Source organism: Cyclopterus lumpus, chromosome 8 (genome assembly GCF_009769545.1).
Source record: "Cyclopterus lumpus isolate fCycLum1 chromosome 8, fCycLum1.pri, whole genome shotgun sequence".
Lineage (NCBI taxonomy): Eukaryota > Metazoa > Chordata > Actinopteri > Perciformes > Cyclopteridae > Cyclopterus > Cyclopterus lumpus.
Genome location: NC_046973.1, coordinates 2,469,389 through 2,494,839, shown reverse-complemented (window position 1 = coordinate 2,494,839; position 25,451 = coordinate 2,469,389). Strand labels below are relative to the sequence as shown.

The 25,451-nt window shown below is 44.0% G+C and overlaps 1 protein-coding gene across 4 annotated transcripts in view; it reads left to right on the top strand.

Annotated features, from left to right (window-relative positions):
- Nucleotides 1-2,778: 2,778 nt before the first annotated feature.
- The window catches only part of LOC117735185 (protein shisa-6), a 63,370-nt gene continuing 40,697 nt past the window's right edge, over nucleotides 2,779-25,451 (top strand). The window contains exons 1-4 of one of the 4 annotated variants that reach the window (XM_034539667.1): nucleotides 2,779-3,332; nucleotides 7,394-7,551; nucleotides 13,835-13,930; nucleotides 14,301-14,369. In XM_034539667.1, coding sequence (XP_034395558.1) covers nucleotides 2,779-3,332; nucleotides 7,394-7,551; nucleotides 13,835-13,930; nucleotides 14,301-14,369 — 877 coding nt within the window. Of the gene's footprint in view, nucleotides 3,333-7,393; nucleotides 7,552-13,834; nucleotides 13,940-14,300; nucleotides 14,370-25,451 lie in introns of all 4 variants that reach the window. The other 3 variants (XM_034539669.1, XM_034539668.1, XM_034539670.1) reach the window with 3 other exon arrangements.

The following is a 25,451-nucleotide window of genomic DNA, read 5'->3' as shown; positions in this document are numbered from 1 at the left end:
CGTGTATTCACTTTGCCTTCTGAAACCTCGCCGCTATGAAAGCAATAACCTTCATCAAACAGCCCTCGAGCCGGGGAAGACAAATATATCTGGGCCGTATAGTTGTGGTCCGGACACCAGATGGATGAGCTTTGACACGCCGGGTAATAACCGAGTGGACGAGGACAGAGGAGACGAGGACAGAGGAGGCGAGGACAGAGGAGACAATTTGATGTGGTTATGGGATGTTTGAACGTGGTCATTTTCACCGTCTGGCACAACCAGATTTAACCAGAATACGATTAATCCTCCATCAATATACCGGACCTTATTAATTATACACTGTTGTGTCCTTTTGTGTCCCGGGAGGAACCGATGTGTTAATTGATCTATTGATTAAATGAATGTTGATGCTGATTGGTTTAATGTGCTTAACGGCAACATGAAATCACAGAGGATTGACTTGTTTTCTTTTGCCAGATGTTTGAGTTCTGCAATCAAATTTGGGATTTTGGGAAATAATGCCATGATTTTAAGAGTCAAGTGGAAGGTAAAGAAAAATGTAAGATACTCGGAAGATAAGAGAATGAAGTCACAGACAGTGGAACCGTATAGGTGTAAATCAGAATGAATAAAGAGTGAATACAGTTACATTATACCTTTCTGAAAATAGAACATCAGAGAATAAAGTTATTATTTGTATATTATATTTTTTTATTTCAGAATTCTGTTGGTAAAATAAAGAATTTGAAGGTCCAGTGTCGCATTTTAGTGGGATCTATTGGCAGAAATGGAAAAATAATATTAATAAGTATGTTTTCTTTAGTGTATAATCATCGAAAAATAAGAATGATGTTACCGTTATAATGAGCTGTTCACATCTACACAGGGAGGCCGCCATATTTCTACAGGAGCCCAGAACGGACAAACCAAACACGGCTCTAGAAGGACAAGCTGAGCTTTTGAATGGTGACATTTGTAGATAAAATGTTTCCATGAACATAAACTGTGAAATCAATTCAAACGTAGAAAGGTGCTCAGCGTATCTCTTGCCTGCACATTGCTCTCCACATGGCGGCGGCTAGCGGCTAGCAGCTAGCGGCTAACAGCGCCGACCGAGCTAACGGTGTTCACCTGCAGCATTACCGGCTCTTTAAACAGACAACACTTACTTCCTAATGTATATCGTGTAGAGAAACTTAAACTTAAAATAAATATATTTATACCCACGCACACACACACACACACAGGACCCTTTACATACATCCAGTAATAACTAATTTAAATAAAAAACATTCCCAATTGGCACCAGACATGTTTAAGCAACTAAATCCTTTTCCACCTCCTCCTCGGCACTTACGTGGCATTTGATTTATTATTCTAAAGTAAACCAGCTCGGGCAGGTTTTTCACATTTCCCTGAACACACACACACACACACACACACACACACACAGAGGACGTGATTGGTGTCTTATGAGTGGATGCAGCTTGTGTGCGCACTGATGCATGAATGTACACCAACAGCAGCGCCTCGCCTCCAACAGACAACTTCTGCACTGTTATCTTTCTGTTTCTCTTTTTTTTGCTTCCTCCTCCTCCTCTTCCTCCTCCTCGAGTTATCGAGTGAAGCCTGGAGGCATATGCAGGGGGGGGGGGGGGGGGGCTGATACCGATTGATAATGAACTGAGGTACCTGAATCGGTGACGTCTGTGGAGAGTAGGGGTGAGGAGAGAGTGGAGGGGGGGGGGGGGGGGGGGGGGGGGGGGGGGGGGGGGGGGGGGGGGGGGGGGGAGGAGGCGGGCCGGAGAGGAGGGAGAGGTCTCGCCTCTTGTCTTGCTGAGGCTCTTTGATTCAGTGGCAGTGGCTGAGACAACCCCCGTTACCGGCCACCGTTTACCCGGTAAGTACTCCTCATCCTCTCTCTCTTGATTTTTTTATTATTATTTTTTATTATTAGCGTTCAATTCCTTCTGAAAGAACACATCCATCCATCCATCCATTTTTGTCTAAGTTAATGCTCCGTTTCCACAAGTCGGATAAAAAGAAAGTTCATGCGTAAAAAAAAACAGGCGAATGAAGCAAAAAAATAAATAATTTAAAATTTAACGGCGGCGTTTATTAATATTCATCTCTGTGTAATTCAGGAACTATTGTCGAGTTAAATGAGCCCGTGTTCGTGTTTGAAGTGAAATTAAAGGTCGAACCGTTGTGACTTGTGGATGCTGAAGCGCTCCAAATGGAGACGTGGGCGCTGTCCGTGGTGCTGAAAAGTGTCCTCGGGTCCAACGGTCGAGTTTACCCCCAATTATCGATTATTTCGATCACACCTGCTCATCAACGGGCTCTCCTCGTGCTTGACTTGGACCGACTAAATCATCCCTCTTGCCTCCCTTCTCGCAGCGCAACTCCCGAGCTTCCGTCACACCTCATGGTTGCAGGTTCCCCCCCCCCGGAGGACACCGCGTCTCCACCGCGTCTCCACCGCGTCTCCACCGCGTCTCCACCGCGTCTCCACCATCGAAATTAAAAGAGGACATTTTTGTGCCAAAAGCATAACTTTTTAATTAGAAAAAAAGAAGAAGAAGAAGAAAAAAAAAGAAGCCCATTCACGCTGGACCGAACAGCCCAAAAGGTGAGAAGATGCTGTGCGTGTCCGATGAGCCACACGACCCAGAAGGAGTAAGCAGTCCCCCCCACCGGCGATGAAGAACCCCTCCAGGAGCTCCACGCGGTAAGAAGTGTGGACGAGAGACACCGAGAGGGACCGGAGAGCCAAACGAACCAGCGCGTCCTCAAATGATGGGGATAAAGCACCTTCTGCTTCTTTTGATTTACTTCGACCCGCTGAATGTCCTCTGCGCCGCCGCCAACAAGAAGAGCAAAAACCCGAACCCGAGGAGGAACCCGAAGGTGAAGGAGGTCAACGGCAGCACCACCGCGGTCCCGCTGGCCGTGCCGGGGAAGATCACCCAGGTCCAGGCTCCCACGGTCCAGCACGACACCTGCCTGGGCTACTACGACGTGAGCGGCCAGTACGACAAGGAGTTCAGCTGCAACAACACGGACCACCGCTTCTGCTGCGGCAGCTGCTTCCTGCGCTTCTGCTGCGCGGACCGGGGGAAGCGGCTGGAGCAGAAGGGCTGCACCAACTACAACACCCCGGACTGGATCAAGACCCAGCCGCCGTCGCCGGCGCCCACGGGCGACACGTACGACCCGGAACTGGACCAGACCAACGCCACGGTGTACATCACGTGCGGGGTCGTGGCGCTCGTCATCGCCATTGGGATTTCTGCTAAAGTGGCCTACGACAAAGCCACCAAGCCCCCCCAGGAAATGAACGTGCACAGGTGAGTCTGCGTGGGCTTTTTGTCCACGATGAAGTGCTCTATGGCGACCTTAAAGGGACACTTCACCCCGTATTAGTGTGCTCATACCCAGGTGTGTGGATTATCTTCAGGAAATATATTTATATACAAGCCGTGTTAAATAGTCCCGTTATAATGCATCTCCAAAACTACAGTAGATTGATAAATATCACTTCAGGTAAAAAAACAACAAATGTATTTTTTGGGGGGTGAACTGTGCCTTTAAGTGTCAAACCGGGATGAACCCACTTTACAGTATAATCTTGGAGCTGCATTGCTTCTCATTTGAGCCAGAAAAACATGTTGGATTGATCTTCAGTCAGACTGGTACAAAGAATAGAGAAATGACTTTTAACGTACCACTGCATGTTTCTACCTGTCGGCACTTTTTTTTTGGAGTGTTCGGTCTACAAAAAAAATAAAACATGTTTTCTCTGTAAACGTAAAGTGTGAAATCACGATGGACACGACTCCTTAACGCGCAGCCTCAATATCACAAGTTCAGACAAGCAGGTGACCTTACACTCCTCCCCAGAGCCCCCCCCCCCCCCACATCTTCCTATGGTCCACATCCCTTTCCGGGTCCGTCTCGGGAGAGAGAGGAAGCGGCTAGTCGTCGGCGTACGTTCAAACCCCAGAGGGGTAAAAGTAAATGTCACTGAAAGCCATTATGATCACGTTCATCCTGATGGGAGAGGATTCTTCTCCAATGACTGTATGTTTTAGTCCTCAGGTCATCCATAGATATATAGATATAGATATATAACAAAACTCCCAGAGAGCCTTGTGGGTTTTGAATTAAGTCTCAATAGACCACCTCAAAAGATGAACTATGGGCAGATCTTCCCATTTGAAAGACTCGTCTGATAAACTGAGGGTCAGTTATTGTTCCAGACGACTTTCCAAAAGCTTCATATCAGGTTTTTTTTCTTCCTGATGATGTTAAATATTTTAAGTAACCCCATAACTGATTCATGATGAGAATGTGGCTAAATTCTGCTTGGTGCGCAGACGTGTGTGACGTCATCACTTTTTGAGCCCCGCCCACTTTAAACCAGTAATATATGCAAATCTGGGCCCTTTGTAAAAGTGGATGAATCGTGTAACTACAGCTGAAACGATTCCACGGTTAATCGGTCGACAGGACATTTCTTTTGTTTAAATCTTTTTTAATTATTGATTATTCGTCATTCTCTCGAAAATCTGAATAATCTGTCAACTGAATATCTTTGTGTTGTTAAGACTGCTGACCGGACCCAAACAAGCCATTGGAGCTGCATGGGAGTCCGTTATGGGCGGCTTTCCAACATCTTATCGATCAGATAATTAACGAATAATAAAAAATCATTGGTTGCAGCTCGACCAGTTCAACGTCTGGCACAGAGTTATGGTTAGTGTATTCTGTGGAAAAGCCCGAGGCGATGTTTTTAAACTCTCTACGGCACACACGGCTTTATGAGTGTCCGGGCGGTCTTTTCAGTGATGCAGCCCCACCGAAAGCAGGTGTTGAAAATCTAATAAAAAAAAGAAGTATAAATGGGTTTTTAATTGGTAGTTGAATCTGACTAAAATTGCATGTTTCCCACCCACTCATTGAGAATATAAAAAAACTGCTTGGTCATTGCTCTTAACCGAGAGGCCCCTCGAGTCAGAGGCCGACGTATTGCGTCGACTTAACAACACGAAGACGATTCGGCATTGTTATCGCTTTGGAAATGTCCAAAGAGGATGACTCTGCTTTCTGAGAAACACAGTGAGAAGTTTCTTGTTGATAAAGAAAAGAAAAAAAAGAAAAAACACACAAAGGAGCTCCGTCGTAGATTAAATTCAAGCTCCAGTGATTGCTGTAAAAGTGTCTTTTTTAAATATCCAGATGGACTCGTGAGACTTTATAATACGACATTTCATTTGAAACGACAACAAAAAACAAAGAACAACAAAAGCTCATGATGCAGCACTTTTCTTCCCCCCCCCCCCCCCCCCCCCCCCCATATTTGCTCAGAGAAATTGAAGCGATTGTGGAAGTGTGCGTCTCCTTTTGTGCTTTCATGTGGATCTGCTTAATGCCGCCAGTGGAGAGGGAGGTCCATGCAATGGGCCGGCATGGCTTGCTGAGGTTTTGCTCAACGGTGTTCTTTTTGCTTTTATCTTTTTACTATTTGTTTATTTTCACTCACCGTTTGGCACACGGTGACGTCTGCTGGAATAGAAGACCTCGGAGGCCTGGCGGCAGACGTTCGGAAGCAGTGCATCATGGGATCAGCTGTATATTGGGCAACGTTTAGCGGGGCGCTTCTCTAATGCACTTTGGTCTCTTACCTCCGCGACTGTGAGCAGAATACCGAGCTGTTGGCAGACCTTTGCTGTTCCGTCTGTGACCTTCACCAAAACACAACGAATGCAGAGTGAGAGCTGAAGCCAGCGGGTTTGAACGCTGTATTGATCACATTGTGCAGGCTGAACCGAGAGGCAGCGTACGCCGTTGGAAGGAAAAGACGACCGAATGGGCACAAACAGCTGCGGTAGAACTGAAGGTTCAATGCAAAAGGCTCAGAGAAGGCTCAAAGTCTCATAAGAGACTGAATCACAACAGGTTGCAGAGCGACGCCAAAGATCTGTTCGAGAACATCAACGTCCTTAAGAGAATGACGATGATGCTGGTGGTTTTGTAATTGGTACTATGGAGAAAACTCAAGGAAAGAACAAAACCGTCAATGTGAGACTCGTCTCCTTCCGAGTCCCAGACTCGAGACCCCACAGGCTCCTGCTGGAGGTCTAAATATTAACAATTTGATTGACATTGTATGTTTAGTTTTTTTCCTAAAATAGCTGCGGCATTAACCCACATGTGCTGCTCTAGTGAGTATCTGTGGGATTCAAAATGGTGGTGAAGAAACGTGTCACGAAGTCCAACCACCTTGATGAGTTCTTACTGCACGGAGGAAGATGAACGTTCGGAAACACACAATACTTGTTAGAAGGGTCGACACATTGCTAGCTTTGGCCTTTTCATTTGCTTTGTCGATATGAAAACTTTCTGAGGGTTCTACTTCAACACGGTTATGTTCATAGCTCTCAGAGGACAGAACTTTATGACGTCATATCAGACGTCCGTTTCTCTATAAGTCAGTTAAATCGTGGCCCAAGGGATCGTTTTTAGCCCATAGTTGTTTTCAGGATATAAAAGAGTGTAAAAAAAGAAGAAAAAAATGGGCTATATTGTTGACAGACGTTTTAAATTTCCAAATATCAATATTAGTACAACCCCCCCCCCCCCCCCCCCCCCCCCCCCCCCCCGAAAATGCAGTATTGATCCGGCTCTATTGCATTATAAACAGTTACAGCATTTCTGACAAGTTTCCATGCGACTTAAAAAACAATCAAAAGTGTTTTTTTAGGAGGCTAAATGTTTATCTCTCTCATTAAAAACCATAAAGAGTCCGGCCCACTGCACACGGCCGCCAGCAGCCAACTGGGACGAAGCAAAAAATCAGGTCGCCTGCGTCTGCGAGAAAAAAGAAATGGCTAAAGTGTCCTCATCCTGGAAGGGAAACGCTATTAATATAACGATATATCTCCCAAAAGTCACACAGAAGTTATGGGAAAGTGGAATGTGTGGTTGCTTTAGGTTGACATTGACACAGTTTAAATCGCCTTTTTTCATTTCCTTAAAGGAAAGAAACTGCCACCAAAAGTTGGAAATGGTGTTGGTTGAAATATCGCCTTTTTTATTCGTGACTTCAAAGAAGAGGCAATGGCTTCTAACTCCTCCGTAAATGTGCCTTGAGCTCGAGTCCGGACAGAATAATAGGACTTGTCTGTACTTTGTGTTCCGCGCTACTGAAGATCTCACTCCCTTATGACTCCGGGTGTAATTAGGATTTTCCTCTCTGCTGTCTTGTACCTCTATGATTCAGATTGGAGCTGTGGCTAAATAAATTAAGGAAGACATTCAAGGGGGGGATGACGAGGAGAAAGGGAGGAAAAAAAGCATGCTGGTAATTGCTCTTTTCCTCATTCGTGTGATGATTTTCTTTCTCCAGAGCCCTGGCAGACATTCTGAGGCAACAAGGACCGGTTCCAATATCTCAGTACGAACACGAGAACGTCGCGGCCATTGACGGATCGCCCAAAGACGAGACGCCAGTCAGAACCCTGAAGAATCATTACACGCCCGTTCACGCCAAGGCGTCCAACCACGGTAGGCGACACCGATCGGTTTCTATACTATGAGATGAGAGCCAATTTAAGTGTCTTGTGTGTAGCTTCCACTGCACGTCCATTTAAAAAATCCAACTTTATGTTATTATGATGCTAAAGCTTAAGTATCCACACCCTTCGCTTCCCTTAATCTGCCGCAATATTCTTTGATTGACATCCACTGAAATAGATGGACCTTGAATCTTAAGCTTTTTCCCCTCGATCTCTTTCTTAAGACGAAACACGTAAGGAAATACATGGAGAATAAAAAAAAGGCCCCGGTTCTTTACGCTGCTTTATGTTTCCCATAAGCCTAAAAATCTAAGATTGCAAATGATCATCTTCTGCGGGAGAGACGCAAGCTTTCTTTTCTTCTGTCCGGAGATAATTCTGTCGCGCAACGTCGTTTCCTCCCTACTTTTATCCGGTCCGGTCTCCAGATCCCGGCTCCGGGGATCAGCTCTACTATGGTGTCCCAGATTCAATAGTGTTGTGTTTTCACTCTTGTGTCACCCACCCGGCCTCCACCCTTCCTCTCCACCACCGCCACCCAACACGGAGGGAATGTGTCAGAAGAGATACAGACCGTACTGCAGGATGTGAGCAGCGTTTCTGCAGCACTTTTGACTATTTTCTCGTTGAGTAGATTACTTCGTGCTTGGTCACCAATATGAATCATGTCTTGTTTTCTACTCTACATTAGTAAATATTACCGCTGATGTTCTCAGACTTTAAGCTTTGCAATCAATGAAATCTGGGAGGAAACGTAGAGAATGTGTGGTGCTATTGGGCGTTATAACCAAAACCTCCAACGTATCTTGAACAAACGCCTTCATCCAGGTTCAGGTCAGATTTGACAGAAATCCATCACTCCTTCATACAATAGTAATTTAACCTTCAATATACAGTGTTGAGCGGATTTAAGACGGTTTAGGAAGTCCAGGAAGTGAACGTGTTCTTTGCAATGAACAGAAGGAAATCAAAAAGGAGATTATAAACCGGGGCCAATGGGCCACTGCACCAGGGTCACGGACCTCTCGGTCCACCAATTGCTTTGAGTCGGTGTTAATTTAAGTAATTGGAAATCTGTTTGATAATCCTGCACGAGCCACTGAAGCACGTTATGAATTAAAATGATATGCAACACCTGCGGTAATACTTGCTGGGGAGTTATAAATGATTTTTTTTTTAATTGTGCGTCTCTCTAAATACAATGAGGTAAAACAATCTAATAACAAACAATGCAAAACTTTATTGAAATTGCAATATGGCGTCCGGTAATGTTGCTGCTCAGATAGGCTTTACTATTCAAACTCATCACATGGCCATTTTGATTTTTTGTTATTACTACGTTGACCTGGTGCTATTTTCTGTGATATATTGCTGGCTGTAGGCCACTGAGCATCGAGTGTACGCAAGTCTCTGATTCACAAAAACCACACATGGTTATTTTCCATGCAGCGCCCACAGAAAAGATGTCTTGAATGTCCAACCTGTGTCATATCAGCTCCGCTATTGTTATTAATGTGTGAGTGGGACGCGACACTGCTCGGGGTAAGTGCTTTTGAAGGGTGGGTGTCCAAGTGGGGGACGGAGGCCCTGCAGGGAAGACATGACTCAGATTGATGACACATTCATGACAGTGATGGGGAAAGAAGTGAAAAAAGAAGATGGCTTTGTTCTTTTTTCACTGAGGAAATGGTCAAAGCTCATTATATTTTTAGTGCTACTTCTGGATATTATTTATCTTTAGCTCATTGATAGGCTTCTCTTAGTAGATTTTTCCAGGATGAACTTTTTGCATTTGAACATACCATTGAAGAACAGGAAGTGAATGTAAGGCTGCATGTGTGTTCCTCAACGTTGTATATTTTCAAGAATGAGGAATGTTTTTCTATTTTTTTATTTGTACATTTTGTGAGGTTCTGACTCCTTTAAATGGCTGTTTGGTTCAATATTGGGTTTTGAATTCCATTTAGATTTAAGGTTGATGATAAAAGAAACAAAACAAGGTTTTATTTACATGGAAACATTTTCTATACTCAAAACAACAATCACAAGGAGTTACAATATGCAGATGATGTCTCTGTTTATATAAAAGTTAGTTGATTGTAAAGAAGAACAATTATGATGATTAGCCTAATTTAGTCTTTTTATGATTAAGTGTATACTTTTTCTACTTCATTGTACAGAGTCACTTGTTTATATACATTTTATTTGGTTTTCAGCTACATACATGACACACTGCTAGCTATGAGCAAAACGTGACATGACATGTCAGTACTTTATTCATTTATGGAGCTGTCACTTCATTTAACATTGACCAACACATACTTCAAAATAAAAGCCTTGTGGTAACAATTAAAATAGATTCAGCCCACATTAAAATGGTAGATGGCTTCTTTTTGTTAACGAAACCGTTGAAAGTGTTGAAATTAAATGTAATTTTGTCATGTCTGTTACATATTCTACTCATGAAGATATTAACACTGTAATATTGTTGCTGAAATGATGAAATAGAAAGAGGATATATATATATATATATATATATATATATATATATATATATACATACATACATACACATAATGCATGATATATCTATTTGTGAGTTCACTACTTTATTTTTTTTATTTGACCTTTATTTAACCAGGTGAAATCAGTTGATAACCAATTCTCATTTTTAATGATGACCTGGCCAAGAGGCAGTAGCACAGTCCAGACAACACAGATACAATACAGTATGACAAACACATGAGAAAATGGCTAAAAACAATATAGGTAAATTAATAAACACTATGTACACAAAAAAAGGCGGATTACTACGCTGGAAAACAACTCGTGTTTTCTTATAAATTCTCCTTTCATGATGTTTTCCCCTCTCAGTGGAGAAAGAACAAGTGTCTCTCCTCCACATCTGATTCATAGGACGGCCTTCATGATGGGAAGAGATCCTTTGGTCTGGAACCATCTCCTGGGGTCACACTCAGAGTTCACGGGCGAAGATGATGATGATGGATTTGAATAGACTTTTTTTTCATGTAGCAGCATTAAGGAGTATAAATAATTGGTGATGTCAGAAGCCACGCTCAGTTTGATTGTGTCCTATATAATGTGCAGCTTATTTCCTCTTTTCAATCCTTTTCATCACTTCTTTTATATATACCCTCGGTGATAAAAAATAAATAAAGTGTCCTTAAGATAATAACTCAACAAATAGAACACTTTTATGGCATTTCTTCCATATAGGAAAGTATTAACCTGGGGAGGAGGGGCAATAAAGAGAAGCGAATGGCAATACAATGGTGGATATCTGGATTTAATATAGAAAACATCAGAAATACATGATGTGAACTTTCCCCCGCTTGCTGTTCCAGAAGAGTTATTATAGATGAGATGGTACTTCTCCAGGACTTTCCTTGAGTGGGCATTATCACTTCAATTTCCCATAGTTCTGCTCTCTCATTTTTATTTGTTCTGCTCTAAAGTTTCTACGGCGCTGTGAAAAATAGGCGACAAATGTCTTTCCACACTTTGCAGACGGAGAACGGACTCGTCTCCATCTTACTCTCACAGCTCGTTTGGGTTTTTCAAACCCTGCAGAAGTCGACCCGACTATAAAATGACACGAGACTGATATTATGTTTCCTACAAAGCAGTTGTGTTGTATGGGCTCAAATATGCTCAAAAACAATAGTCAACAACAGTCTGAAGGTTGTTAAAAGTAAAGTAATTTAATAAATAATATCCATGACATGTTAGGGACTCAAGTGTGCAGAAATGTGCACATTTGAGCCCCTAACTGACTCATTGTTCTCATAGTTCATAAATGTAACTTTTATCCAGAGATTTTGAAGTTTTCATCTCTAAAATAAAACACTTTGTTCATAAATGTGTGATGAAAACGGTCATTCACGAACGGAAAAGGTTAGCTCTGTTCTCATTATGCAAGGATGGAGAAAAAAAGGCAATTTTGAGGAACATTTCCAGAGATAATAAGGGGCTATAGCTATGGGAGCAATTCATATCACAGTCGGCGTCTCCAGCCACCTGATTCCAGCTCCACGGTGCCGTCCTTGGAGCATATGGAGGTTATGAATCATCAGCGTTTCACCCTGCAGGGCGACGTCATACAGATATACGACAATGTATCATCGGCATAGACGCAACAACAATTACAAGATCCAGGGAAATGCGTTTATTCCTTTTCTTCTCCTATTTACGGACTAGCAGAGAGTGCGTTGGTAACCAGTTCATATTCTATAAATATATATATATATATATATATATATATATATATATATTTATATAAGAAAAGAAACAAACGAGCCGCGGCGCTGGTGTGATGAAGACCAGGCCTAAAGGTCCCAGGTGTTTCTTTTCATTATGATAATTTGAAATGCTGTTCGATATCGGCTTCCCGAGGCCCAAAGGTCTGAGTGATGTTATTGACTTTGAAGTGGGTTCCCTTTGGAGGAGGAGGCATTTAACCGCTCGCCAGTTAATGTAGAAAAAGAGGGGGGTGGGTGGAGGGGGTGGGGGGGAGAGGTTTGATGAACCAACTCTCTTTGTCGGTACGTTTTTTCTTTCTTTTCGGCGTTTCTGTCAACACACTACCTTCTTTTATTCCTCCACTAAAGACTCGTCTGTGATTGACAGGACAATTGAACGCTGTCGGGGGTGCTAGCAGGCACCTTGTCTGAGGCTGCTTTGTGTTACAAATTACAGCGCTGGTGCGGAGGAGAGTTAACGGCGCTGTGGTACAAATTGCATTACGGAGTGGTCTCTTTAACACATGGGAAATCCAAAAAAGGGTTTATACCTGAGGTGTGTTGGGGGGATCCTACTGTATCCAACTCCAATCAGCCCCCGCCTCTGAGAAGCCAAAAGCATCGTCATTTTATTTTGTAATTAAATGTAAAGTTCACTCTCTGCGAAGGAGCGTTTGAGACGTGCAGAACTGCATCTTCGGCCTCCTCGTCGACGAGCTGATGATGCCACCCGAGAGTTGGTTTGGTCAGCCGTGCCATTTTAGCCCCGTTTAGTATTCTCGGCGTCGACAGCCAATCCGTCATGTGAGTGGCAGATGTGTTTCTGGGGAATTCAGTGCAGATACTCGTCAGTATTAAGGCCCGCGGAAACGGACACGATCGATGGGAGTCGCTCGTGGGTGTCACGTGTAGCCACCGAGACAGGACCCAAACTTTATTCTTCACTTTAACTAGTGGAACTATTTAAATTGAGGAATCACCAAAAAACAACAGGACTAACACAAGCGATCTCGAGGGATCTAACCAGGACGGACCAACACTGGGGAATGACGCAAACAGGGTTTAAATACACAGGGAAGGTGCAGGTGATTGGACACAGGAGGAACCAATCAGGGACAGGGCAGACAATCACAGGGACAGGAAGTGCAGGGAAACAGAGGATACGAGAGACGGGGACTTCAAAATAAAACAGGAAACAAGACACAAAAACTCCAGATCCTGACAGTGGGAACGGCGTCCTGCGAAAATCCATCTTTTCACAACAAAGTCGCCGCAATGAAATGTCGGCGTTGCACGTTTCTGATACGTTGAATAATCTCGACGTTTCTGAACCGGTAAATCACGCTTCACGGCAACTTATCGACGTATTTGTGATACGTGAAATACAAAAATAATCTGTGAGAAAATAGTTTACCCTCAAATCTTAATTGAACAATGCAGTTTTATTTTATGGGGGATACATTCTAAGGAGACATCCCCATCCCCTCATTGCCATGGAGACGATGCCATGCTCGAATCAGTGGCATCGGCTTTACCAAACTAACGTTTCTTTGTTGAGTTTGTGAACAAAACGTTGTACCAAAGTTTATGAATTCATTACGAAATCGACCCAGAATCCAAAATCGAATTATTTGAATCTTCACATTGTTTTGTTCGTTATAAAATCTGAATTGTTAAACCCACCGTTTGCCAAATGTCAAAGAATGTTAAACTCAGTGACTGGATGTGTGTGATGTACTGAAATGCACCTTGGGAGTTGTAGTTAACATCAGAACACTACAGAGAAAATTCTAATAATTTCAAGGCTTTCTGACTAACTAGCGCCGACATGTTTCATGTTGCTAGCTGGTTAGCCGTTAGCTCGCTAGCTAAAGTAGTTCAGTGAATATGCCCGTGCTACTAGTAACACCTATTTCAGGATAAATTCCACTGCACCACTTTCTGATGTGACCTTCAAGCCCCACTTTTTTTGCTGTAAAAATATTAATTTCCCACAACTCTTTATCCCGCCAGGGCACTATGGGAAAGAAAACCTGCGCGGCGGAGGCCAAGACATGCACAACTTCATCTCCTCTGGGTTCGTGACACTCGGCCGAGGCCACTTGAAAGGTAAAGCCCGTCCTCGTTCAGGACGACCATCGTTTCACCCACAAAGCCGCTGTGTCATGCTGTCGTTCTCTTTCTGCCAAATAATAAAGTGACTGCGACTTTTGTTTCAGCAAGTTGGACATGACAACACATAAATTGGCTTGAAGTGACATCTTGCAAAAAAGTCCACACACACACACACACACACACACACATTTATGATCCGTGATTAAATCCACACTTCCAACGACAAACTTAACACTTCCCGCCAGTGTGAACGCAGCACGGCACAGTAGTAGATTTCCCGGCTATTGTCCTAGTGAATCCGAAGCGAGGATGAGCTGTAAACAAGCGGCCTCGTCGTTGTTGTTGTTGTTGTTGTTTTTTACAGCGCAGCACTCCATAGACGAATCGGGGCAGATGTCCTGGCAGGGCGATCTGGACATCCCCCTCTCCTACGGTACGTTCCACAAATGTTTGGTGCCAAACGGCGTAATATATATATTCTTTTGGGACGGGGGTTGTGAGCCAAATCATTTGGTTTGAATGAAGGCCATACAGTTTTTTTGCATGCATGAACTTTATGGACAAAGCGTTACCATGGCGACGGTCGATAACGGTGTAAATCTTGCCAGCTGATGAACTTTCATTAGGCGTCTCAAAGGTAAGTGAACGTTTGATTTAAACACAACTTGACACACGTAATTCTGATTGAATCACCATTCCGTTGTTTCTTCATTCGTGGTGGTTTTGCTCTGTATTTGTTTATTGGCTCGATGTCGATGTCTATTTCCTTGAGGATATTTGAGGTTAGATGGTTTCTGCTCAGCCACGTGTGACGGGGCAGCCGATCCGGTACAGTTACGTTTTTCTGTCTGTTGTGGAGGTTTTACATTCTGGTTTGAAATAATTATATTAAAAGTGAATACATGAGCCGATTGATCAAAATGCTGGAGGTCCTGATTCACAACTATTGACTGTATAGAGGAAGTGGACGCAGTCAACCTGACGTCACCCGTCGGTTTGTGGACTATCGGTTTTGAAGCCTTGTGTTCGTCTTTTTTTCACTGTTGCCGTCTTGGTTTATGGTCGCCGCCATCTTGTTTTTTTGCAACCATAAGAGACATGAGAGGGTGGAGCTAAGTATGACCGAACTCTGAATAAAAGTTTTAGGCGAGCAAAATGTAACATTTAACTTTCTGGGACACACTGGGAAAGGTTTAGAGTTGTTTGGACAAAAAACACAGACAACTCCCAGACCGGACAATACCGTGGTGACAACCTGTCAATCAAAAAGGTAGCCACGCCCTAAAATCATACTCTGCATGTTATGCTCTATTTGACTCTAAATAGACAATAAACTCATGCTTACAATGTTTACTGAGAGAATAAATCAGGAGAGAAGTAGAGTCATTTTATATAGACTTCTATACAACCAGAGGAGTCTCCCCCTGGTGGTCAGGAGAGAGAATGCAGCTTTAACACATGAAGCATACACTTCTATACAACCAGAGGAGTCTCCCCCTGGTGGTCAGTAGAGAGAATGCAGCTTTAACACATGAAGCATAGACTTCTATACAACCAGAGGAGTCGCCCCCTGGTGGTCAGGAGAGAGAATGCAGCTTTAACACATGAAGCATAGACTTCTATACAACCAGAGGAGTCGCCCCCTGGTGGTCAGGAGAGAGAATGCAGCTTTAACACATGAAGCATGGACTTCTATACAACCAGAGGAGTCGCCCCCTGGTGGTCAGGAGAGAGAATGCAGCTTTAACACATGAAGCATAGACTTCTATACAACCAGAGGAGTCGCCCCCTGGTGGTCAGGAGAGAGAATGCAGCTTTAACACATGAAGCATATACTTCTATACAACCAGAGGAGTCTCCCCCTGGTGGTCAGTAGAGAGAATGCAGCTTTAACACATGAAGCATAGACTTCTATACAACCAGAGGAGTCGCCCCCTGGTGGTCAGGAGAGAGAATGCAGCTTTAACACATGAAGCATACACTTCTATACAACCAGAGGAGTCTCCCCCTGGTGGTCAGTAGAGAAAATGCAGCTTTAACACATGAAGCATAGACTTCTATACAACCAGAGGAGTCGCCCCTTGGTGGTCAGGAGAGAGAATGCAGCTTTAACACATGAAGCATAGACTTCTATACAACCAGAGGAGTCGCCCCCTGGTGGTCAGGAGAGAGAATGCAGCTTTAACACATGAAGCATAGACTTCTATACAACCAGAGGAGTCGCCCCCTGGTGGTCAGGAGAGAGAATGCAGCTTTAACACATGAAGCATGGACTTCTATACAACCAGAGGAGTCGCCCCCTGGTGGTCAGTAGAGAGAATGCAGCTTTAACACATGAAGCATAGACTTCTATACAACCAGAGGAGTCGCCCCCTGGTGGTCAGGAGAGAGAATGCAGCTTTAACACATGAAGCATAGACTTCTATACAACCAGAGGAGTCGCCCCCTGGTGGTCAGGAGAGAGAATGCATCTTTAACACATGAAGCATAGACTTCTATACAACCAGAGGAGTCGCCCCCTGGTGGTCAGTAGAGAGAATGCAGCTTTAACACATGAAGCATAGACTTCTATACAACCAGAGGAGTTGCCCCCTGGTGGTCAGGAGAGAGAATGCAGCTTTAACACATGAAGCATAGACCTCTATACAACCATAGGAGTCGCCCCCTGGTGGTCAGTAGAGAGAAGGCAGCTTTAAGGCACTTAGAACTGAGGGCTGCTTAATGATCCCAACTAATACACCGATGAGCTTATATTATCGATTTAATGTGAATTAATGTTTTCAACAACCTAAAAGGATCAGGACACGTTTTTCTAGAGAAGATTATTCACCCTGTGGTCTTTGTAGAACTTCGCCATCCACCTGCAACTGAAGAGATAAGATATCTCTCAGTTGTCTGACTGGTTCTGACTTCTCTCAGGTCTCTTATTGGAAAGAAATATGCTTTTCATTTTTTGTGTTGCTTCTCCAGGGGTCTGTTTCAGATCAGGTCCAGTAGTTTGGACCCTAGTTTCACACCTCTAGTTTTCTTAAATTAATGTACTGTTGCCGCTGTAAGCGACATAAATACCCAGAGAACGGCGTGCCATGAAGTTTCTCCTCAAGAGGGGTATTTTATTGAATCGATGAGCTTTATTTCAGAGCGTCTGTGATTTAGTGCGGCAGTTGAAATGGGTTTGTGAACATCGCAAAATATGAAAAGGAGCGTATGTGATTAACTTTCTATAATTAACCATTTGTCAAGATTTAGAGTTGCTAAGTGGCCCTTTGAGGCTGTTAGGAGGCAAATCTGAGGACACCTAAAAAAATACCCGCTTTGCTGCTGGTGATGAATTGACTGACATTTACTATTGGCGACACATTAAAATGACTCAACCCTGAAGATAAGTGACTATCACACACTGAAGAATAGGCAAAACGGTGTTTTATCCCCCTGCATTAAAATCATTTAAACTGAGAAAAAGAATAGAAATGTATACAGAAACTCAAAATTAACAGAATTGACCATTTTCCAAAAGCAGCAGACACCAGTCTGTGGTGACAGTCGGGTTGTCACACGTGTTCGTGAGGACTAAACGGGAGTTTGAACCGCCTCGAGCAAAAGACAACATATTTCAAAAAGGGGGCGCCCGAGGCAGCGACCCTCTTCTGACGGCACCCCGTCTCCCTCTCGCTGCACCCACAGGGTGACGGCGCCTTAGCGGCCTGACGGCGGCGGCTGTCACTTCAAAGCCGAGGTCCTGTCAGCCGCCGTCGTATGTTTAACACACACACACACACACACACACACACACACACACAGTGTCACCGCTGACTGCATCCAACGTCGATATCTGCACAGGTCATGTGACCCTCGGGGTGCGTCGCTTCAGGAAACTGGAGTGAAAGTCTCTATTCTGAGGGGAAATATTGCACTTTGTTCCATCTTTACTTCTTTTCTTTTTCTTCCTTCATTCCTTTGAAATTGTTTCACTGCATTTATCTGACGGACGATAACTTCCCATCTTTCGCCCCTTTCATTCTTTTGCTCCTGCCCCTCCTTTCTTTCCTTCCCTTGCATCCTCCTCTCCTTTAATGTGCTTCTCCACGTCTTCCTTCTCTCTCTCCATTCCCTTTCCTGCATGCTTCCTTCTATCTTTTCTATCTCCTTCCCCTCCTTTCTTTCCTTCCCTTGCATCCTCCTCTCCTTTAATGTGCTTCTCCACGTCTTCCTTCTCTCTCTCCATTCCCTTTCCTGCATGCTTCCTTCTATCTTTTCTATCTCCTTCCCCTCCTTTCTTTCCTTCCCTTGCATCCTCCTCTCCTTTAATGTGCTTCTCCACGTCTTCCTTCTCTCTCTCCATTCCCTTTCCTGCATGCTTCCTTCTATCTTTTCTATCTCCTTCCCCTCCTTTCTTTCCTTCCCTTGCATCCTCCTCTCCTTTAATGTGCTTCTCCACGTCTTCCTTCTCTCTCTCCATTCCCTTTCCTGCATGCTTCCTTCTATCTTTTCTATCTCCTTCCCCTCCTTTCTTTCCTTCCCTTGCATCCTCCTCTCCTTTAATGTGCTTCTCCACGTCTTCCTTCTCTCTCTCCATTCCCCTTCCTGCATGCTTCTTTCTATCTTTTTGCCCTCCGATCTTTTTTTCCCTGACATACTTTCCTTATTTTGTCTATCCATTCCTACCCCTTTCCTCCCTTCCTTCCATCCTTCATCACTACTGTCCTCCCTGCTTTCTTTATTGTCTTTCTTTTCTTCTTTATCTGCTCTAAAGAATTCCCCCCCCCCCCCCCCCCCCCCCCCCCCCCAAACGGAAGATGTGCTTTTCTTTTTTTTTTAAACCAGACTAACCTCTGAATAAATCTGCACTTTAATTTGGTGCCCAAGTGCCTTTCACGTCTCACATTGGTTGATTAAATATTGTAATTTCATATTTTCATATAGTGGCTTGTGTACTTACATTATAAACCTTCGAGTGGCAGCTTGTTCCGGCTGCTCTTATTTGCATTTTTCAGAGGTTTGGGGCGCTTTAGACAAACAAAACATTTCTCAATAATTCCTTGATAAACAATCCACAGTTTCTGAAGACAAAGCCCCGTCTGTCATGGAGGTTTGTTTTCGTGTTCAAAAAACACCTTGAGAACTGATTCTCCTTGTCAAGAAATAGTAATTACACATATACTTTAAATAAGAAGTGGACCATTGGTTTGTGGACTGATGTTTTGAAGCCTCGAGTTCTGCGGTTTTTTGGCCGTAACAGGAAGTGACCATATCTGGACTGAGGAGCAGTGACGTAGAGACGCCGTATACGTCTCTGGTAGAGACCTGTCAATCACCTTGTAGCCCCGCCCCTAAAGCATGCCCTGCTTTATGGTCTGTTTGACTCTAAATGACCATAATTACTAAATGAACATCACGCTGTATTGAAGAAGACTTGAAACTAGAGATTGAGACCAAAAACTAATGTTTACAATGTTTACTGAGGGAATAAATCAAGAGAAGTAGAGTCGTTTTTTATATACACTGATCTGCACTTCAGGCTAATTTCGTTCAAGTAGCCCCAAATCATGTTTTTCTTAAGTGTGTGTGTGTGTGTGTGTGTGTGTGTGTGTTCATTCTCACAATCTGACCAGCAGTACCCCTCCAAAAAAGGTAATCCGCTGCATAAAGCAGAGGAAAACCAATCTTCACATTTGAGAAGTTGATATTGTGTTTTATTTAATAAGGGGAAAAGATTTTAAAAAACAAACACAAACGAGGTTACGCAATCCCGTTTAGCGAACATCTCCCAGATAGGTTGTGTGCAACCCCCCCCTCTCATCCTCGGGGCTTATTCATCTCCCCACTCGCCTCCTCCGCCTGTGGCCTCCACTGATGTGCATCCTGCTTAATTACTTTTTCACGAGTTGCTCCCTGTTTTTCGTCCTGAGGGAATTGCCCTCCCCCCGCCCCAATTCACTTAAGGTGACCTTGCCTTTTTGGGACACATTGCTGCAGTGTAATCCCTGCAGGCCCACAGGGTGTCTGTGCACGGCTGCGTAGCTGAGCGGGAGTGCACATGGAGGGGGAGTCACGGCGCGCCGAGTAGGTATCACTCGCCCAGTGTGCTTCCATTACCGAGTCCTTATGTGCCCCCCCCCCCCCTTTGTGGTGGGGTTGGCTGTGGCTCAGGAGAAAAGAGCATGTAGTCCACTACTCTTTGGGCCGTTTGTTCAATCCCCAAGACACTGAACCCTCGTCCGGTGTGTCTTTGTCTGTGAAGGTAGAACAGCTCAGATGTCAGAAGAAGAAAAGGGAATTGTGTATTATTAACAGATGCTGTGTGATGATAAAGTCTTGACAGAGTCTTTGGACTCTACCGAGACACGCTAGTGCAGTACATGTCATTGTGTTACCGGGTAGAAGAGACCAGTTGATCAGAACAGCTGATATCGTGATTGACGGACCGAACAATGGCAGCAAGGAGATTAGGAGTGAGCGAGCCTGAGAGGAGTGAGAAATACACGGCGGGCTGAAGCGTGCGAAAGGAAAGTCTTTGATTGAACTCCATGAGGCTGAACTGGACCGTCAAAGGGAAAAAAGGACTTTGCTTTCACTGCATACCTTCAGCAAGATGACTTCCAACCGTAGTTTTGCGATTACCTGAACAGAAACCGTGCAATACTTCGGCATTTCGGGCTATTTCCATACATTTAAACTCAACTATCAACTGTCAGGTCGCGTACAGTTCATGTGTTGAGCTAACGTACAGTTCATGGGTTGAGCTAATGTACAGTTCACATGTTGAGCTAACGTACAGTTCATGGGTTGAGCTAATGTACAGTTCACATGTTGAGCTAACGTACAGTGCATGTGCTGAGCTAACGTACAGTTCACGTGTTGAGCTAATGTACAGTTCACATGTTGAGCCAACGTACAGTTCACATGTTGAGCCAACGTACAGTTCACATGTTGAGCTAACGTACAGTTCATGGGTTGAGCTAATGTACAGTTCACATGTTGAGCTAACGTACAGTTCACATGTTGAGCTAACGTACAGTTCATGGGTTGAGCTAATGTACAGTTCACATGTTGAGCTAACGTACAGTTCATGTGTTGAGCTAACGTACAGTGCATGTGCTGAGCTAACGTACAGTTCACGTGTTGAGCTAATGTACAGTTCACATGTTGAGCCAACGTACAGTGCATGTGCTGAGCTAACGTACAGTTCACGTGTTGAGCCAACGTACAGTTCACATGTTGAGCCAACGTACAGTTCATATGTTGAGCTAACGTACAGTTCACGTGTTGAGCTAACGTACAGTTCATGGGTTGAGCTAACGTACAGTTCACATGTTGAGCTAACGTACAGTTCATGTGTTGAGCTAACATACAGTTCATGGGTTGAGCTAATGTACAGTTCACATGTTGAGCTAACGTACAGTTCAGGTGTTGAGCTAACGTACAGTTCATGGCTTGAGCTAACATTAGCACTAATTTTATTGTTTCCGAGCAACAACACCAACAAATTTCAAACACAATATTATTATTATTTTTATGAGATATCTAGCCGCTTAAATACCTGAATCTCCCCCAACCATGTGTGCTGTGTGTGTGTGTGTGTGTTGCAAAAAGCCCGGTTTCCTCAGTAAAAACATCCGTGCAGCACAACAACAAACACAGCAATAGAGAAACAGCTTTGTGTCTTCATGCGATCAAAGCATCCTCAAGGCTCAAAGACCAGGACTCAGACTGGGGGAACCAGCAGTGAAGGCTTCACCCCCTCAGCCTCCCGTCACCCAACCGTGAACTTTTCATCCTGGGGATTTGTGTGACAGGTGGAAGCTCGTCTCGGCCCACGCCGGTGCCAGATATGAAGCCGGGCTCACGTAAATCTAGTAAAGCTGGGCATTTTGACCAAAGCGCCATCACTTTGGGACCAGAAGGCTTCTCTAAACATACGCTGAAAAACAGGAGAGACCCGAGTCTCTGTAGACCCGATCGAAAAAAGAAGATGAAGGTTAAATGAACCACTTTTTTGAGGCTCTTTACTAAAATCCATGTATATTAATTCCAAACACTAATTGACTGATTTGCATGAAGTTTTTTAGATTAGACATTTAGCCAGAAACCGCTTTAAACAGAGAATTAAATTTATTCTGACAAACTGAATAAAAGCATCTGTTCGGGAATATTTAAATATTCTGAAGGTCGTGTTGATGCAGGACTTGTTGATACTAAAAAAGAAAGATACTATATTAATATGAATATTTCATCAAAGTATAGGCAAAGATTACATTTTCAAAAAATTAGAATAATGCTCAGTTTTATAAACTCTGTAGACACATTTATGTTATATATATATTGAATGTTTCAGTCAATCTAGTCTAGCCAAACACAAAAATATACTTATTTGTTATCTTAATATACAAAACAAGGTTGTGAATTAACATGTTTCATGGTAGTTTTCCTTAACGACATCAAACACCTTTAGAGGCCTCGCACACCTGCACAGGTGTTTTCAGTCGTCTTCTTGTTCACACGCAGTGGAAACGGCTGTGAGGGTGAAACACATCGGCACACAATATGAACATATAAAGAAACAAACGAGAGGTTAAACACATTAAAATGCAAGAGTTGGATTTGGTTTTCAACCATTCAGAGGCCTCTAGCGGCGCTCAGATCCGCGGCCGCCAAATGCACAATATGAATTGATTCCTCTCTTTATCTCGGCGGTCCGTTAAATAGGAGGCTAATGAACCTGATTAGGTGAAACTCACACTCACAAGCCTTCCGTACCACATGGCCCTGACACACACACACACACACACACAGATAGCCTCTTAACACGTCTTCTGATCCAGCCGCTCCTCATGCATTATGTAGTGCATGTTCGTACACTGAAATCACATCTGAAGAGCTGACCGGATGGAACGTCAGCCGGGCTCTATCGCACATTTTAAAGCGTCACTCGCCTTCGCCAAACATTCTTTATCTCAAAATTGGAAATAAATATCTCGCCCTCCTTCCAATTTCATATCACGAGGCTACACCACATACATATATAGTGTCTGTGTGTATTTGCGTTAGGCGCGTTTTTTTCTATATTTTTTCATATTACAATATTCCCGTGAATTGGACCTGTTTGGTGAATGTGATTTGAATCTGGACTGAAGTGGACAATTACTCGTAAAAATACGTGCAATGCCTTTTGAGATCACTTGTCGGTCTGGTTTTATTAAAAATGGGGCTCTTGTGGCCGTTTGAGGATCTGCGGTTTTTGCCTGTTCCTGTTTTTTAGAGGTCGCTGCTCATCGCAGACGAGCAACAAAGCAAAAGACGTATAGAATCGTACAAACTAATTACTTGTAGCTGTAAACGAGACACAGTGGGAATGACAGTAATTCATGCACGAGAAGCCGAAGATATATCTTCAGCTCCTAGACACTGGAGCCTACACTTCCCATAATGCACTCATTCATCAGAGTCTTGTTGTTAGAGCAATCCAGCAATTATATTGATTATATATATATAAAGATCCATGGCCCCAGTCTGCAAGAGACCTTTAATGTAGCTTCAGAACCCAAACTATAAATCTATCTTCTGCAACATTAAAATAGAACACCTTCATCTTCAGCCTCCTCGTTTGTTCACTAAATCTTTCACGATTACATTTTCGGTGATATTAGTCCGCCGGCTCACCTGTAAACGAGTCACACCCTTCCCCGTGAAATGCCATTAGCAAGATAACAGAAGTGTGTGTGTGTTGAGGGGAGAGAAGAAAGCTGGCATGACTCGTGGAATCCTGTTAGGGTGCAGATTAGCGTTATCAGCGCCGCGACCTGTCAATATCTATTATGAGGACGACGGCGAGGAGGGGCAGAGCCGGACGTGGAAGTGCGTCCGTCAGCACAGTCGCCTTCAAACCAGATAGCACTTAAAGAGAGGACGGCAGGCATTGGTATGCAAGGATGGAAGGTTTCATCACAGGGGAAGTATTATCCCTTTACAATGAGGGGGGGCATTCAAGCCAGAGAATAATCCACAAAAAAGAAGCTGACACCCAAGGACGGAAGTGGCGAGAGGAGGCCAAGGGTTGATGGCTGTGAAGGACAATCTCCTCATTTGGAAAACAAACGGAGGGCTGGAGATGCAGAAGACTCACTCTGAGAGAAAGGTTACGACACGAGAAACAGTCAATGTTCAGCGTTATCTTAGCGAGGCCTCGGGAGAGGTAGAAGAGGAGAGGTAGAAGAGGAGAAAGGTAGGAGAGGAGAGGTAGAAGAGGAGAGAGGTAGGAGAGATAGAAGAGGAGAAATGTAGAAGAGGAGAGGTAGGAGAGAGGAATAAGAGGAGAGGTAGAAGAGGAGAAAGGTAGGAGAGGAGAGAGGTAGGAGAGGTAGAAGGGGAGAGGTACAAGAGGAGAGGTAGAAGAGGAGAGAGGTAGGAGAGGTAGAAGAGGTAGGAGTAGAGAGGTAGGAGAGGTAGGAGAAGAGAGGTAGAAGAGGAGAGGTAGAAGATGAGAGGTAGGAGAGGAGAGAGGTAGAAGAGGAGAGGTAGAAGAGGAGAAAGGTAGAAGAGGAAAGGTAGGAGAGGAGAGGTACAAGAGGAGAAAGGTAGAAGAGGAGAGGTAGAAGAGGAGAAAGGTAGGAGAGGAGAGGTACAATAGGAGAGAGGTAGGAGAGGAGAGAGGTAGGAGAGGTACAAGAGGAGAGAGGTCGAAGAGGAGAAAGGTAGGAGAGGAGAGGTACAATAGGAGAGAGGTAGGAGAGGTAGAAGGGGAGAGGTAGAAGAGGAGAAAGGTAGGAGAGGTACAAGAGCAGAGAGGTAGAAGAGGAGAGGTAGAAGAGGAAAGGTAGGAGAGGAGAGGTAGAAGAGGAGAGGTAGGAGAGGAGAAAGGTAGGAGGAGAGGTAGAAGAGGAGAAATGTAGAAGAGGAGAGGTAGGAGAGAGGAATAAGAGGAGAGGTAGAAGAGGAGAAAGGTAGGAGAGGAGAGAGGTAGGAGAGGTAGAAGAGGAGAGAGGTAGGAGAGGTAGAAGAGGAGAGGTAGAAGAGGAGAGAGGTAGGAGAGGTAGAAGAGGAGAGGTAGAAGAGGAAAGAGAGGAGAGGTAGATGAGGCTCTCCTCTTCTACCTCTCCTCTCTTTCCTCTGCCCCTCCTAGGAGAGGAGAGGTAAAAGAGGAGAGGTAGAAGAGGAGAGAGGTAGAAGAGGAGAGAGGTAGAAGAGGGGAGGTAAAAGAGGAGAGGTAGAAGAGGAGAGGTAGGAGGAGAGCGAAGTCGTACTGCAGTTCTTTCTCCACCAACACTGCTGATAAACACTGTAAACAACTAGCATACCAATAGAAAAGGAGCTATTACCACGACTGTAATATTTATTTATGTTTACGACTCCCGCTCAGAGCTGATGTATAACAGATAAATCATATTAAAGTGGTTCAGTGGACCCAACTCCACTTGAGTTGTGGTTCATTGTCATCCAGTGAAAACCGTGCGTCTTCCAATAGAGCTCAAAGTGACAGGAAGTGACATCAGAGCCAACCAAATACGACAAACAAACA